Source organism: Mastigoproctus giganteus, chromosome 1, assembly GCF_048544385.1.
Source record: "Mastigoproctus giganteus isolate SK-2022 chromosome 1, ASM4854438v1, whole genome shotgun sequence".
NCBI classification, from domain to species: domain Eukaryota; kingdom Metazoa; phylum Arthropoda; class Arachnida; order Uropygi; family Thelyphonidae; genus Mastigoproctus; species Mastigoproctus giganteus.
In genome coordinates, this window is record NC_143575.1 from 185,413,998 (window position 1) to 185,432,140 (window position 18,143).

The 18,143-nt window shown below is 35.9% G+C and overlaps 1 protein-coding gene across 4 annotated transcripts in view; it reads right to left on the reverse strand.

Moving 5' to 3' along the window:
* The window catches only part of LOC150091364 (ralBP1-associated Eps domain-containing protein 2-like), a 303,767-nt gene that overhangs the window by 224,632 nt on the left and 60,992 nt on the right, over positions 1–18,143 (reverse strand). For all 4 annotated transcript variants that reach the window (XM_090383441.1, XM_090383448.1, XM_090383421.1 and 1 more), the window contains exon 3: positions 14,344–14,461. In XM_090383441.1, the coding sequence (XP_090239567.1) occupies positions 14,344–14,461 (118 nt within the window). The remainder of the gene's footprint in view (positions 1–14,343; positions 14,462–18,143) is intronic.

Sequence of the window (18,143 nt, forward strand, 5' to 3'; positions counted from 1 at the left end):
TCTAATCAAGAAGCGTGCGTTACGTACTGCTGCTCCTTCCCACCTGGCTACGGAGGCACCTACTTAGGTAGTACATCATTTTAACAACAACTACTTCAATGGTCATAAGAAGAGAACAAAGATGCTTCATACAATATTTTGGTTTCTCTCTCTGATTATTTTATACTGTCTGATAAATGAGAGTAGGCCAGCCTCCTCATGAGTTAGTCTAATCAGATCTTTGATTTTAAGTGATGGTAAAAATCATCAGACTGAGGCAGTCACTGGATCCTGCACAGATGCAAAGCCTAATTAAATGATCACTGTCAATTATTTCTAAAGTTCTTTAAATCAAAGATTCACTATAATATTCCCTACTTCTATTTATGTATCTGATCTAGAAGTTGATGGTATTGAGCCATCAACTTCTAGATCAGAAATTTATTCACTTTCAGCTTTTGTAAGTCTAAAGAACTGAAGCTTCTGATTTCCAGAGTTATTTTCTGCCTTCCATCAAACTTAGATGTTGCCATGCCATTATAGGTGGTATGGCAGCAGCTACTTCAATATTTCTAGTCAATTTGAACTCATTATTTAAAATAGCTTTCAAGAAAACATATATATATTTGTTTGATACAGGCATGTGTGTGTGTGTGTGTGTGTGTGTGCGTGCGCGCGCGCACGTCACACACACACACACACACACACGCCCTTTGAATGAGATCAATTTTTTTTTTGTTTCCATCTGAGAAGAATCTGGTAAACATGCAATGAAGTTTTACTACCAATAACTAACACACAGTCACTTTTGTAATAACAGTGTGATAGGGATCAGCAAAGACACTTGTTCCATCACAGTCAAATTTTTAGTTTGTCTTCAGTGCCATGTGAGTCTTATTTGAAGCTTGAAGGTTGTTGTTATTTGGTTTTTAGGAGCATTAGCAACTAAGGCCATATTGCTCTGGGGATATGCGGTGGTCATTCCCTGACCTTTCCGCATCCTCCGTATTTGGTGGTCACGGGCTCAAAGAAGCTTGAAGGAATGAAATGAAACTTTAAGTGTCACTAGGCACTCAATTTTTTAAAAAGCCCTTGCTGATAGTAGGGTTTCAGATGGATTTCATCTTTCCTTTCCAAGACCAATAATTTTCACATATGCCTTACCAATAATACACCTCTAGAAACAAAAGAGTAATATTTAAAATACAGGTAGCCCTCGTTTTGCACTGGTCCGATTTGTTTACGCCGATCACTAACCACAACGCCATTTTTATTTTTTATTTTTGCATTTTTTTTTTTTTTTTGCAATTTTTTATAAATTGAAAGTTTAAAATTGCCAGACAAAATTTATCAGCATCATACTGTGCCATGTATCGTGCACTGTTCACGTGATTTAGGACAATCTGAGCCAATCAGCAATTAGTGCATTCGTATCAGAGACGAGAAAGATTCCCGCCCTCAAAGTAACCACTCGTGGATGGGGGTAGCAAATGTCCATGCAGTGAAGCATTCAGTTGGTTGTTGTTTACGCTATTTACACATGTTAGAAATTTATTACGTTAACGTTTTTTTTATTAATTTTCCTATTAATAAATCATGTTATAAAGTTTTTAATTTAATAGAATAAAGACACGCCACGTCTGGTAAAAGTAGTTAATTGAATCCTAGTGCAATATTCGGAGGATAGAATCTGATGAAAGTCGGCCTAATGTGTGTAGGGCTATGAATATGCCTCAGACTATTACTACAACTATGAAGAATGCTAATAAAATAAAATAATTGATACAAAGTGGTAGGTAATTTTTGGTGCCCGGAACCTAATCTTGTGATTTCCAATTGACTCCATTATATAAAGGGTTCCATTTGTGCCTGTCCCCCCAGGAACCTAACCCCGACATAAATCAAGGGCTACCTGTACTTTAACTATACCAATTACGTACAAGGGTATTCAAGGGTATTCATTGAGGGTATCTGAGACTGTACGTGTTCTTAAGAATATGAACTGTGAAGCATTAAGAATACTTAAAGTTTAATTTCAAAATAGCTTTTGCATAATATATACTTCTTGCAATATTCTATATACTTCTAAAACTTCATACAACACTGTTTTTGAACATGCTTTTCAGAAGTAGTTTTAGCTTCTTTTCATTCCCACATCACTACCAAATTTTGTCCTCTTAATGTGCCTCTGATGGCTACTTTTTTGTCTCTCTTTCCCACAAGTGTAACATGTGGTTTAGTGTTATCCTGGAAGGGATATACTAGCTTATTTCATAGTTCTGGTTCTTTGTCTGGATTGTATCTCTCAAATGATATCATTGTGCTGCAAATAATCATCTATCACTGCTAGTTATGGAACCCCAGTGTAACGGAACAAAGTCTTAAATATCAAACAAGAGGATCAGCATATCTTTTCCCCGTGAAGGACCACTGTGGAATATTTTTGGTGGTGCAGCACAATGGTTTCCATCTCTGTGTTCCTTCCAGACTTAACACATTCTAAATGTGGTTTTACCAATAACTTGTATAATGGGATTATAACATTTTTCTTCCTAGATGCAAATGTAAAGTGAATTTACCTGTGTATCTTACCGACATGGCAACTTCATGTATGATTAATCATATACTGAAGTCTCTCTCTCTCTCTCTCTCTCTCTCTCTCTCTCTCTCTCTCTCTCTCTCTCTCTCTCTCTCTCTCTCTCTCAGCTCTAGTACCCCATCACAAGTACAGGATCTCCCCGACTTCCATAAGGGTTGCGTTGCGTTCCGTGGAACTCTAAGTCAGAATTTCCCCCATGTTTGTGCAGCACTCGCAGCTTTGCTTGCTGAATTGATTAAATCGAAAAGGAAATGTTCAATGAACATGTAAACAGAATTATTTATTGTATTTATTCAATTTTTCATCTCATGCGCAGGAAAAATTACAAAAGCATGCAATTTAAAAAATAATAAAATTATAAAATTACAAAAAAAAAGAGGAGACGGGCATAACATATCAGTAAGTTTTACCTCTCGAGCATTGTTGCCAGGATCAACATCTTCAGATAAGTATGCCGCTGCAGAGGTTGAGGGCTGTGGAGATTTAGAAGGGGTCGGCCACAAAACCTTACAAAAGAACATATTAATAGATGACTGGATGGTGGCTTTTTCTTTTCATCGTAGATTTCTTTGTAGCAAGCAAGCATATCATTCACCCTCTGTTAACTTTTAAGAATCATTCGCTGTCAGGATCCATCTTCTCAAACCTCGCCATTGCTGATGCAATTTCACAAAATGCCGCTGCCACCTCTCTGGTGACGTAAGTGTCTCATCTCATTTGGTTCATCTTGAGCTTCATCAGCATTTTCTTCTTTCACTATCACTGCCTGCAAGTCAATAAGATCTTTGTTAGATAATTCCTTCTCTTCTTCCTCTATAACTCCTTCACGTCTTTGGCATCAACCTACAATTGAAGTAGCTCTGCAACCTTTACAATCTTATCTGTAACCACTTCATCTTTTTCAAATCCTTCGAAGCCTTTTATGTGCTTCTGAAAAACCCACAGAATCCCAGTTATCGGTATTATCTTCATATCATCTGCAAATTTCAGCATTATATCCTTCATTTTCTCAACAATACACAAAATATAATTGCTGTTCATGATTTCAATCCTCAGAACAGCAATCCAGTACTAATCAACATACATAAGTATGTATTGACCTGCATATGAGGACATTAATTGGGACGTCTCAGCCAGTCTACCTCATTTCTCCAGCATAACACTATATGTACATCTATTGCACAAAAGATGTGCCAAAGGGGAGAAAAAATTTGGTAAAAAACACACATGTTCTGGAAGATCACATTTATTATTTCTAATGAACTATAAAAAATATTACTAAGGAGACCAACTGGTGGCTCATTCTTCAATTCCACAATTCATGACCTCAAGTCACCAACGTTTTCTCATTAGTATAAACTTCATGTAACAAAACCTATAAATAAACAAGAGGTCACTAGTTTAATTATCTAAGGACTCTGATATGGCTGCCTTAAATCATTTATCTTAAAGAAAGAAGTACTTTTTGTTGTCCAATTTGATTTGTTTTTCTTTCTCTGTAAAATTCTTTGAAAAACAGAAAATTGCAACTTTAATCTTCCTTACCAGCACTGCTAGGTTCCACATTAACAGGGCTTTTACAAGGTGATCTTTATAGCATGATTTATCCAAGCTACTCTGTATGTTAAGACTAAAATAATATCAAAATTGTTTTGTTACATCCACTTGCTTGTGATGTCATGGTAGCTAATCAGTAGATGATCCTGCATTACTTCTTTAACCATTGACTACATTATTTTCCCTGGAACAGAAGTCAAGTTTACATGTAATTACTCACGTTGACTTCTGATCCCACTTTGTGATTCTTCTTCTTTTGATGCCGTCTCCTATTAGAGGTTGGCAATCACCACGCTGTACTTCTCTCTGTCTTGTGTGAGATGAAATACTAGCCATGGTGATTATTCTTGGGAAGTATAGTGCAGTAGTTTCCCCTTGCTTTCTGCACCGCAGTGCTTCAGCTGTATCCGTTATATCTCCTAATGTATATCCTAGGAGATACATTTGCACATTTCCATTCAGGTACCTTCCCTAAATCCAAGGATGTTCTCATAAATATGGCTAAAAGATTGACATAACAATGGCTCAAGGTTTAAAAACTCCTCTACATTATCTTTGAGTCATTAAAGCCTGCCTGCTGTACAAGATATAGATTGTTATTACTCCGTTCCACCTCTTTCCAATTTTTTTTGTTAAAAATTCCATGATAGTTACACATCTTTACTGTATGTTTCTTTGATAAGCCACTGAAAATGTAAATCACGTATAGTAGACCTTAAACACAACAAACACTCCCTGATCCTTGGGCTGCAATAGTGGTGTTGGGTGGAATACTATGAATTCAACTGTAACATCTGTTGCCAAAGAATCAAGATCAACTGGATAACTAGGAGTATATTCAAGGAATACACAAGCTTTTTTTTGAAAGTTCATTTCTCTCAAAACATTCTTTAACTGGAAAGAAAAAATTGCCCACAAACCACTCTTTAAAAATATCGAGTAATAACCTATACTTTTCAATTTGAATACCATATTACAGGTAAACTTGCTTTTGTTATAACTCTTTAGTGCAGTAGGATTTTCCAGGAAAAACAAACAAGGGCTTAAATTTTACTTTTGCCTGGAGTTTCTTGTAGTCAAAAGAAGCAGGCAGTCTTTGGCTATTTTGAAGATATAAAGTAAAGTGTAAAGTGTGTTAATTGTCTGATGGCATTAGGGGTTTCCCACATCTCCACGTTGTGTACTCTGTTTTTGTGACACAGAACTCCACGGAGGCCAGAGATTTAAAAAGTGTGTGGGGAGTGGAATATAGTGTAGTGCTGTGTTCTGTTGTTTCTCTGACCATTTAGCCGTTGGGCCCCCCCTACTGGAACCCACCTTGCCCACACTTTGCCACGAGGAGGCAAGTCAGGCACCCAGCCACCTAATTTCCAAGGATTTCAGTGACAAGGCCTATATATACAGTCGATCCCGGTTATTTGAGACACATCGGGACTAGTGCATTTTGGCCTGATTAAGCGGCTGCCCCAATTATCCGAAGTTTCAAGTAAAAAAAGTTAAAAATACAATGGATCCCTGCTTTACAATCAGTTCATTGTACAATCAAATCACGTTAAGATGGAGTCGCCATAGTAAAATACTTCACTATATGTGAAAACGTTTGTGAATTGAAATTTAATTCTATTAAACAGCGATTCCAATTAGTGAAAATAGGAGGAATATTATCTACAGGCTATAAAAGTAAAGATATATTAAGCACAAATTTATCCTTTATTACCTTACCAATTAAAAAATTAAATGATACGTGATAATCAGAATAATTAATACGTACTGTAATATGTACGTACTAACTAGTTGATATTTGTGGGTGGAGGTTAAAATTTAAAACAGTAAAAAAATAAGCAATCAATAACAAAGAACACGGCACACACAAATTGCAAGTAACATGATACATGCAAGTGAGAACAGAGTAACAAGTTACGAAGCTTTAAAAATAAAAACGAAGAGAAGATTCTGAAAATTAATTTTTTTATACGATTGAAGATTCCATAGAAGTGTAAACATATTTCACCATAATAACCCAAAGACTTCCAGCTGTCGGTATTATCACAAATTCAATAAGATCGAGTTTACTATCTGTTTATGAAAGATTGCACTAACAGAAAAGCCCAATAAACAGGTGACTGCTAATTGTTTTTGTTTTATGGTTGTGACCTCCAGAAATCCGACTGAACCACGTGGTACAGTTGGAGACAATTGTAGGGTAATCTACAGTGCTGCGGTCTCCTGCCCCGATTAAACGGCATGTTGTCCCAATTAAGCGAAGTGAACCCTTGCTATTTTCTCAATTGGGTTCTGTTTTTTAAGATTTGCCCCAAATAAATGGCTGCCCTGATTAAACCGGTGGGCCAAATAACCAGAATCCACTGTATACAGGAAAAAAAAAAGGGGGGGGGGGTGAACAGTGGAATTTGGAAGGGCCAAAAGAGGTTTTCGAGAAAGTGGTTGAATTTAGACGTTGATTAGAATTTGGTGGTATTGTTAAGGGGACATACTCAGTCGGTTTAGTTAGAGTGGGGGGAGACTGAACATTGGGCTTAAACTGGTAGAAGGATGGGGACGATAGAGTAGCCCAAAGAGGTCAATGGGGACAAGCCCCACCGGGGGGGGGGAGTATGGGACAGAGACCCATCTCCCATGACCTGTCAATATAAATGTTGTAAAAAGTCCAGGGGCATACCACTTAGGTGGCTTTGGGCTAACCACTGCCACCCGCGGCAGAAACCTTTTGGTAACCAGACCTCTGGTTTCCTGCTCCCACTTTGTTTGCATAGCCTGTGGAACTTTGTGGCTATTACTTTTCTTTCAGCATTGAAGGTGTTGGCTGTGTCAAGGGCTATCCCCTGAAATTCTGTGGGTATGCCCTTTTTAAGTCTATAATACAAGCCTCTTTTGGCTACCACCAGGTAAAGTGGGAGAGCACTGGCCAGCAACTGTAGTGCAGGTGTGCTTACTATGCGACATGTTCTGGTAATAGTGAGAAGTATTGTCCTTTGGATCGATTCTAATTTATTCCTATTTCTTACTATGGCCAAGCGGGTGAACCACACACCAGTTCCATAGGTGATAACAGGTAGGAACATTGCACGGTATATAATTGCCAGGGTCTTTCTTTTGAGTCCCCAGTCTGCTCGACTGATCCTGGCAATCATACTTGCATAATTTCTCACTTTCTTCACCAAGTATGTCAAATGGAGATAAAAAGTTAATTTTGAATCAAAGACCACTCCAAGATATTTTAGTTCTGTTACGATTTTTATAGTAGTTGTGTTAATTTTGATTTGTGGATGTCTTCTAATGTCCAAATTGCCTTTTAAAGTATTTGTTTGGTTTTTCCCGGCAATATTTCGAGCATGTGCATTTGTACCCACTCCTGCAGCTGCAAGAGGGCAGCATTTGATCTTTGCTCTACAACCACTCTTATGTTACCTTTTACAAGGAAAATCATGTCATCTGCAAAGGCCAGGCTTTCCATGGGGCCCAAGGATTGAATCTTGCGGGTAGCCTTTATTCACAGGGCATATCAATTCCTGGAACCTTGTGCGTACTGAGACACTTCTGTCTGTAAGGTAGCTGTTTATTACCTTATAGAGGTTTTGTGGGGCATTTGCCTGGCATAGTCTCCGAAGGACACTAGGCCACCAGAGTAAGTCGAATGCCCAGGCAAAGTCAATAGAGATTGACAGCATATATTTCTCCTCTGAGTTTTTAACCGCTGTCAGTAGGTGGTGCATGGCATCGTCTGTAGAGTTGCCCTGCTTAAAACCATACTGATTGTTGGAATGTTTCTGTGTAGTTGTGAGAAGGCTTCTCCTCTTGAGCAATAAATGTACAAGAGGCACAAACTTCTAAAAGATGCCCATTTCATCTACATTAAAGGCTAACTAGGATGGATAACTCCCCAGTTCTGTTAGAGCCTCAAAAATCCTCTGCTGCCTGCCTGCCTGCCTGCCCTCTCTCTCTCTCTCTCTCTCTCTCTCTCTCTCTCTCTCTCTCTCTCTCTCTCTCTCTCTCTCTCTCACCCCTCCCGAAATTCTGATGCTGTGCAAGCTGCTATGTCATTTAAAATAGTAGTAGTAGTAGCATGTGATGCAAGAAAGCAAATGCATGAGCTTATGCAGCATCAGCCAAAAAAAAAAAAAAAATCACACCATTCCCTCCAAATGCCTGTCCAGTTCCTCCTTAAATTTATTCAACCTATCAACTTCCACAACGACAGATGGAAGTTTGTTCCAGCAATTAACCACCCGCTGGCTAAAGGCAAATTTCCGCACATCTAATCTACATCTGTCTTTTCTTAATTTGAATTTATGCCCCCTTAGGTTCATAATCTGAACAAGTGGAAGGATCCCATCAGAATTCAGCATGCTGAACCCATTCAAGGCCTTATACACCTCAATCAGATCATCGCGCAGGTGCCTAGTCTCCAGCCACTGCAATTTGCAGAACTTAAGCCTCTCTTGATAAGAGGATCCCTTTATTCACGTCACAAATTTTGTTGCCCTTCTCTGTACACGCTCAAGTAAATCTACATCCTTCCTAAAATGAGGCCTCCAGACCTGTATGCAATACTCAAGGCGTGGCCTGACCATTGCCTTATACAGAGGGATAATCACTTCCTTTTCCCTGCTAGCAAAATTCCTATATATCATTGACAAAACCCCATGACCTGCCCTGGCAGCCTGTCTGCATTGCTCAGAAAACTTCATATCTGCCTGCACAATTACTCCCAGGTCTTTTTCATTTTCTACCACCTTAAGTGTAGTACCACACAGTTGGTACGTTTCTCTGGGGTTACTTCTACCCATATGCAGTACTTGGCATTTGTCAAGGTTAAACTTCAGTTGCCACTTCTTAGCCCATCTGCCCAAATTATCTAGATCCTGTTGCAGTAGCACACTGCCATTACTGTCATTAACAACCCTGCCAACCTTTGTATCATCTGCAAACTTCGACACTAAGCCTCATATACCTTCATCAATATCATTGATAAATATACAAAACAACAGTGGACCCAATGCCGAACCCTGTGGGACTCCACTAATAACATTAGTCCAAGAAGAGCAGCACCCATTGATTACCACCCTCTGTCTTCTCCCACTTAGCCATCCTTTTATCCATTGTAGCAACTTACCCTTAATACCATTCTGCTCCAATTTGTACAATAGTCTTCCATGCGCAACAGTGTCAAATGCTTTCCTGAAATCCAAATATATGATATCAAAATTATTTTTTGCATCCAGTTCCTTTGTAACCACATCATAATATCCTATCAAATTTGTCAGACAAGACTTTCCCTTAACTAACCCATGCTGTGTCTGAATTATTGCTGCAGTCTTGTCTAGATGATCCTGCAATGCATCTTTAACCAGCGATGCCATTATTTTACCCGGAACAGAAGTTAAACTAACTGGTCTGTAATTACTCGTGTCACCCTTCGATAATAAATGATCAAACATATTACGCATTCAACACGTTAAAAGCTTCTTCACTTGCACTCTTGCCAAATTCTTGCTTCTCACACACGCATATACTCAATGCCTTATCCACAATTATTCTCATACTTGGGGATATGAATTGGTATATGCTGCAGATTCATATGCTGCAGATTGGTATATGCTGCATATCCCTAATCCAGAAGGCTAAAAGTTCAATTTTTTCTATAAAATTGCTTCTTGTTCCTTTGGATGCATCCATAAAAGTAACATTTTATGCAGTAACACAGCTTAGAAGCGAAGCAATGTTATGAAAATATGATATAATATTGCTGTTTCTTGCACAGTACAACAATCATGCACCATATGCTACAGTGGAAATTTAGTGGTTTCTTCATCAGTGGCAGCAGAATCACTTACACACTTAAGTACAGAATCCAAACAGAAACTAAACAACCATCCCCCCCACCTGGCATATTCATAACATACATACCGATTTGGCCAATTCCTTTTATGAAAGGCACAGCTTCAGAGTTTTCTTCTAAGTGCTATTTGTTTTTGCTATTTATCTTTGCAAAAAATGCAGTTAGCATTTTTTGCATACATTTATCACTATAATTGGCAATATGGAAAAATCTCATGCAATTTTAACTACACATTCACTAGTTTCAAATCTGTAACATTTAACCTTTGTTCTCATGTTGTTTTAATTCTTATTCTTTTACTTTCAATGGTATGATTTACACTAACTCACTCACTAAACACACAAAGAACAACTGATTTTACTGCAATATGACCCAATATGTGCCAGCATGGACCATTGTGTGCATGTGACAGACACAGTCATGGTGGTAAATATATGATACCACACACACCTCAGTCTGTGCACTCCATGCAGCAATGAAGTAATGAAACAGTGAATGACACAAGGGCTTACTTTAATTCAAGAAAATCAAACATGAGTTGTATTTATATTTAACACAGTGCTTAAAGAAAAGCAAGAAGACCAAAATATTGTGGTGGTCCAAAATGCAAATATAGGTCATTATCTATTGTGGAAAAGGTTGCATTATTAACCTACTGGTGTATACATGAAATTCAGAAACACTTACATTGCCACTGGTGTGTGCGTAGGGGGGGTAATTATTATTATTATTATTAACAGCCATATGGTACAAGGAACCTTGAAGCTTATGCTGCACAAGGGGAAAAAAAAGTTCCCAAGTTACCCTGAGAGAGAGAAAGAGAGTCAAAAGTAGAAAGGAATCACCAAGAAAGAGAAGAATGATGATATCCAGCTCGGGACCCTGGGTGTGCCAAGCCCATACTCATCAGATGTAAGCCCCCAGAGTTGCTATTGCATGTGACTATTACTGAATATTCATTCAAAAATAATATGCGGCAGCATTATGTACAGTCATAACGTTAACGTTTTAAAAGAGAGAAAATTTTTTCCATCATTTATATCATAACTGCTTTAAAAAGTCATGTACATAGTAGTTAGATATATCTAGTTATAGCTATACTGTGTATATATGTATACTGTATATATAGTTATGGCCTCCATAGCCAAGTGTCAGGAGTGGGAGTGCACACGCTCTTTGAATAGACCAGGGTTCAAGCCCCTGACAGCTAAATACGGTCGATCTGCCAACCCACACTGGACCAGCATAGCCCATGGCTCTCCACAGTTTCTAAACATAAAAGGAGTTTGTTGCTGGTGATCAAGCCTTTAGAATTCTCTTGTAAGGTACTGAAAAGTACAGAAGAACCGGAATGGTCCATTTCCCTCTACATGAATCATTGAGGAGGCATCCATCCTGCAACAGATTATAGCAGGCCCTCATTATAATGCGGTTCGCTTTATGCTGATTTGCAATAATGTTGTTTTTGTATTATAACCCGTATCTGACTATAACACTCTTTTACAGATTGCATTTTTGGCATATTTAATGAAATTGTTTCTTTTGATGGAGTCAATAGCAAGAAAATAAATAGCAAAACAGCATTAAAACATTTCCCATGCTCAGTGAAATTTTCTCGCAAGCTAATTTAATTGCAGTACAGTAACTTGTTACGTAGTTCCGAGATCAACATTTTAAAAAATTATCAAGTATATTGTTTGTAATATCTGCGTTATATGCATTTATCCATATAAATATGGATAAATATTTATAGGGATATATATTTATAAAGTCTAGTCATCACTCAGTACAGAATTAGACATCGTACGCAACGGACAGTTTACTCGAACATTGTATCATAATTAATGCAACCAAAGCAGTTACATTTTCGAAGAGTTAATAATGGCGGATAAGAATGAAAAAGCAAAGCAACGTCTGGACACAGTACGAAGATTACAAATGTAATAAAAAGACTGAATTTGAAAATTAAATTACAGTGGTTTTTTTTTTTTTTTTTTTTTTTTTTTTTTTTGTTAGTTGGTGCATTGGCTTGTGGCCATAATGCACCTCCCAAAGTTTTTGCATTTTCTACTCTGATCCGAGCCCAAAGCAGGATTCGAACCCACAACCTTTGGGTTGCCAGGCAGGCACTTTACACACCCGGCTAGTCCGGTCGACAAATTAGACGTTTGGAAGCGAATCGATTCCGATCAACGACAAGTGGATGTGAACGGATAAAATTAAAACCCCTTGCCAGTCCTAAATTATGTGCCATAATTTAGGACTGGCAAGTTCAACTGTAAGAACAATTATAAAAAATAAAGAATTAATTTTAGCAGCAGGAAAGACAGCTGTTCCACTGCAAGCAACTAGGGCTAGGCCGGCTATTAGGATTGAAGTGGAGAGACTTTAACTAATTTTATTGAAGATAATATCCAATGCAGAACTCAGTTAAGTTAAATATTATTAAAAAAAAAAAAAAAAAAAACAGAGAGAGAGAAATTAGTCTATATTATGATCTGAAGAAAACTCACCTAAAAAAAAAAAAAAAAAAAATGTGGAACCATTTAAAACTAGTAAGGGCTGGTTGAAGAGATTTAAAATCCAGGGAGAAACCACAAGTGCAGATCAAGGAGACAAACCTTTCAAAAAAAAACTTGTTAAAATTATTGAAGAGGGGTATTTGTGTTATACTTCTCAATAAGTTTTTAACATAGATGAAGGACTTTTCTGGAAACGAATGCCTGAAAGAAGTTTCATATTGAAAGAATAAAAAAACATGCCAAGTTTCAAAGCGGCAAAGAATCGGTTGACTTTATTGTTGGGTGGTAACGCTGCAGTGGATTTAAAATTAAAACCCCTTTTAGTTTAGCAGGAAGAGGGCTAAAGTACAACCCAAAATCGACACATTTTTCATGATTAAATTCATCGATTAAATTAAATAAATTAAAATCAATTTAGATCAATTAAATTCATGATTTTAATTGGGATTTTAAGTTTAATTTTGATACGTAAGTAGTTACCACATAATTATATACGTAACATAGAATATTTTATATTCTAATGTAATGTAGAATATTTTATATGTACAAATATCTGAATATTAGATATTTTGACCGACATTTGTGCATCTTTTCACTACCATTTATTATTGATTAAGAAATATCCTATGACACAGATGACAACTCACAAATACGTATGTTACCTTATGGGAATGCGGCGCTCACTTAGCACTCTGTTTTTCCAGAACGAATTATCAGTATTAAGCAGAGGTCACCTGTATATAGTAGTTCATCAATATGCAATTTAACTTTTTCTGAAAAAACTTAATAGATTTTTTTTATACCTATTTCTGCCATTTTCCCATTCTTCTAATCACTTTAATAAAACAATGACTTTCAAATAAAATGAATAGCATGCACATAGGTAACCAACCCTAACAAAACAATACATAAATATATAATAAATAAATAAATAATAATAAGCTGGTAGTAGATTTGAGTGTTTCACTGCAGCAAGAAATCAGAAACCCTTGTGGATTTCTGATTTCAACTAAGACCTATCACTGAAGAAAGTGTAGCTAAGCCTGGCTGCAAAAGGTGAGAGTGTAGGAGTGTCATGTAGACTTACCCACAAGGCATTTTGCTCATACCTCTCCACAGTTTCTGAACATAAATGGAGTTTGCTGCTGTTGATCAAGCCTTTAGAATTCTCTTGTAAGGTATTGAAAAGTACAGCAGAACTGGAAACTGTTTTTAGTATACTAAATATATATATTTTTGCCACAAGTGTAAATTTACAACTACAACAATGATAATAGGTAAAGCAAGATAACAGCAGAATTGGTGAAGCAATTATATAAAGCTTTTGGCACTGGTTTATCTATGCCAAAAGTTTATTTGTAGTGTTTTTGAAGAGAATTTGTATTTTTTAAAAGATTTTTGAAGAGAAAAGATAAAATATTATTTTGAATATTTTATCTTTTTTATTTTTACTGTATACTGTACAGTAAGATGCAGCATATAAATACCGTCTCTTCCCTGCATCCCATATCTTAAAGATTTGGGAAGAGGTTCAACTTTATGTAAAATATATGTAATAAATTAATAGAAACAAGAAACAAATGCAGTTCAATCCTCAGACTGAAGGGCTATTATGGAGGGTGTTATGGTCTGACATGGAGCAATTTGTGAAACAAAATAAATATTTTCCAAATATCAGTAATATTGTTTACTTTTTAATACATTTGTTTCAAAGCACTGTCAATGGTATAAAATTCACAAACTACACTAAATGAAATAAACAGTGAACAGAATTAATACAATTATGAAAGCCCAATTATATGAAAATATATAACTGATCTACTTACCCTGATGATTTATCTTCCCATTCACGTCTTTATGGGAATCTGGAAGAACTTGTTCAACATAATTATCCTTTTTTTCAGCAGATATACTGACTTTTCTTAATGACTTCTGAAAGGAAGACTGAAATAATTGAGAAATTTCTAACTATTCAGTTATTAATTATGCATTTTTTTTTTATTGAAAAGAGTAAGAATTGTTCTTATTTCATAAAACTATTTCACATCAAAAACAATTGGTTTAACATGTTCTATAGGGAAAAAAAAAAAAAAAAAAAACACTATAGAAAACATAATTCCTAAAAACAGTCAGGGTAAAAACTTCAGAATAAAATTCCTTTATGGTGCCTAATATTTTCTTTCACAAAACATTATGCAATAAAAAATAAAATAGTATACAAAAAAAAAAAGAAAATAAAACCATAAATAAACTATTTTTGTTTATTTATTTATATATTTTTTTAAACTTGGAAGATTATCATAAAAGCTGAATTCAAAAGAAGTTGCCAAATACATTTCGCTGTGAGCTCACTGTCACTAGAACAGAAAACTATTTCGTAACATTTCCAGATTTATAAAAACAAAGTGAAACACTAATTATTACAAAACAACAATGCTTGCACCCACAAAAGAATGAGTGCCACTTCATAGTAAAAATGGAATTAAAGCACCATCTCTTAAAGGGGACTAAACTCAGAATTATCAAGTATGCCAAGACCAATGCCCTCCACAGAGTAAATAAGCAGAAATAACAAACAAAATGTAAATTTGAACATCAGCCAATCAATGGGTCTAAACCATATGCTGATATGCAAATTATAATTACACAAAATCATAATAAACAGCAATAACATTTATGAATTACATATAAGCAAATAAAACTCTGCAATGCAAACCAAATGATGGAATTAAAACATAATGAAGAAACCAAGATTTCTTCACTATAGGCATGAGCACTCAAACTAATGAGGAGAGAATGGGACAGAAGAAATATACAAATCATGGGTTGGGGGGGTAAGTATAATATTCAAAAGACATGTTATCTATCAAAAGTAAGTTTACAATAAAGATAAATGTAGTTATATCTCTAAGACTATAACAGAAAAAGAAACTCTGATAACCATGAATCAAACATAGCAAATTAATACTAAATTAGAGTTATGCTTGGCAAGGTGCATTTCTGCTACCCGAGTACAGGCACTCCCCAGCTTATGTAACATTCGACTTTACGTACATTTTTGCCGGCCGGTGCAAACTTAAAAAATTCATGGAAACATATTTTGCATCCCGCAGGAATAAATGGAGGCATTGCGATATCGTAATGTGAATCCAATAACACACTGTTTTTTTTATTCATTCCAAGACCTTAGAAGTTGAAATTTTTGCTATATAACTAAGATATATATATCTCTTTAAAAGATCATTATTATAATGGAAATTGCACTACACTTTCATCATTATCATATGTTCCGTTATAAGAATCAATTTTGAATGCCTTTATGATATTTTTCTAAAAAAACATTTCTGGAGGTCACTACCATAAAACAATAAAAACAATTTGCACTTTCTGGTTTATTGGGCTTTTCTGTTAGCGCAATCTATTATAAACGGGTAGTAAACTTGATCTTATTGCATTTGCGATAATACCGATAAGAATCTTCTCTTCATTCCTATTTATTTATTACAGTGGTGAAGGGAAAGGGACCAAAGGAAAGTGCTGCAGGTGCTGGAAGTGCTAGGAAACAAAACAGGACAAAGTTTGTCGTCTATTGCACAGAATTAGGTCTCGCTGCTTCAACAGTGAATACTATTTTAAGGGACAGTGCATGTATAAAAGAACATGTTAAAGGATCAATGCATTTAAGATCAACAGTAATCACAAAACAGCATTCAGGCGCTATATCGAAGATGGAAAAGTTAATAATATGGATGGAAAATCAGATTCAGAAGCAAGTGCCACTGAGTCCAATGGCCATTCAAGCAAAAGCAACAAGTATTTATGAAGAGATTAAGGATAAGTACAGCGAACACAAACCCAAGTTCGTGGCAAGCAACAGGTGGTTTAATAGGTTCAAGCATCGTGCTGGTTTCCAAAACATTAAAGTATATGGGAAGTTGCCAGTGTCAATTCTGCAGCTGAAGAGAAATTTTGTGATGTCTTGGAAAAGGACATCACAAAATTTCTTCACCCCTTCTAAATCTCCACAGCGGCATGCTTATCAGCTGGAGAGTTAATTCTGGCAGCGATGCTTGAAAGGTAAAATTTGCTGACGTTATGCCCATCTCCTCTCTCTTTTTCTAATTTTTAAATTTTTGTAATTTTGTAATTTTTCCTGCACATGAGAAAAAAAAATTTAATAAATAAATTCTCTTTACATGTTTGTCAAAATTTTTTTTTTTGCTTCATTCAAATTCAGCATGCATAGTTGCAAGTACCGTATAAGCATTTAGAGAAATTCTGACACATAAAATTCAACTCAGGGAGTGGCTGTACAGTGAAAATCTCACTTTACGATATTAATCCATTCCAGAGACACCATCATATGGAAATATCATAATGTAAACCAACCGACACATTGTTTTTTGGTAATTCGTTCCAAAACCTCAGAAATTGATTTTTTCACTATATAACTAAGCTATTTATATCTCTCTAAAAGGTGATTTTCATAAAGGAAATTGTATTAGTTTTATCTAGAATACTGAATACTGTATTTAGTACATTCATGTCAAATAAGCACAACACAAAAAATCACTTCAACTAAATAAAGGATGCAAAAACAAAACGCAGCCAAAACATTTCCATATGCTGCTATTGGCTAAGAGGAAAGACCACGTGATATAGTCAGAGACAATTGTCAGTCGATCATAAAGTAAAACGGTAGGAACAGTTAAGGTACCAGAAAAAGTAGGTACCAGATTACTGGTTAGTAGAATCAGCCATTTTATAGAATAACATTTCAAAAAACCAATTAAAATCAAATGCACTATACTTTCATTGTTATCATATGTTCAGTTACAAGAATCAATCTGAACGCCTTTGTGATATTTTTCAAAAGCACATTTCTGGAGGTCACCACCATAAAACAATAAAAACAATTCACAGTTTCCGGTTTATTGGGCATTTCTGTTAGTGCAATCTATTATAAATGGGTAATAAATTCGATCTTATTGCATTTGCGATAATACCTATAGCTGGAATTCTATGCGTTTTATGTTATTATGGTGAAATGGGTTCCCCTTCCATGAAATCTTCATTCATATAAAAACATAAATAAAATTTCAGAATCTTCTCTTCGTAAATAAATAAAATTTCAGAATCTTCTCTTGGCTTCGTAAATGTGTTACTCCGTATCTCAACTTGTGTGCATCATGTTAGTTGAAATTTGTGCGTGCTATGTCCTTTGTTATTTGATTGTTCATCTTTTTTGCTGTTTTAAATTAGTGGTAGTAGGGACATGTGATGAAACAAAAAAGCTTATGTACAATCAGCCAGAAAAAAAAAAAATGTGGGGGGGGGGGAACATTTCACACATCCATTCCCTCTAAAAGTTTGTCCAGTTCCTCCTTGAATTTATTTCAGCTATTAACTTCCACAACGATAGATGGAAGTTTGTTCCAACAATCAACTACCCTCTGGCTAAAGGCAAATTTCTGTACATCTATTCTACAACTGCCTTTCCAATTTGAATTTATGACCCCTCAGGTTCGTAATCTGAGCAAGAGAAAGAATCCCATCAGTATTGAGCCTGCTCAATCCATTCAGGCCTTATACATCTCAATCAGATCACCTTGCAGATGTCTAGTCT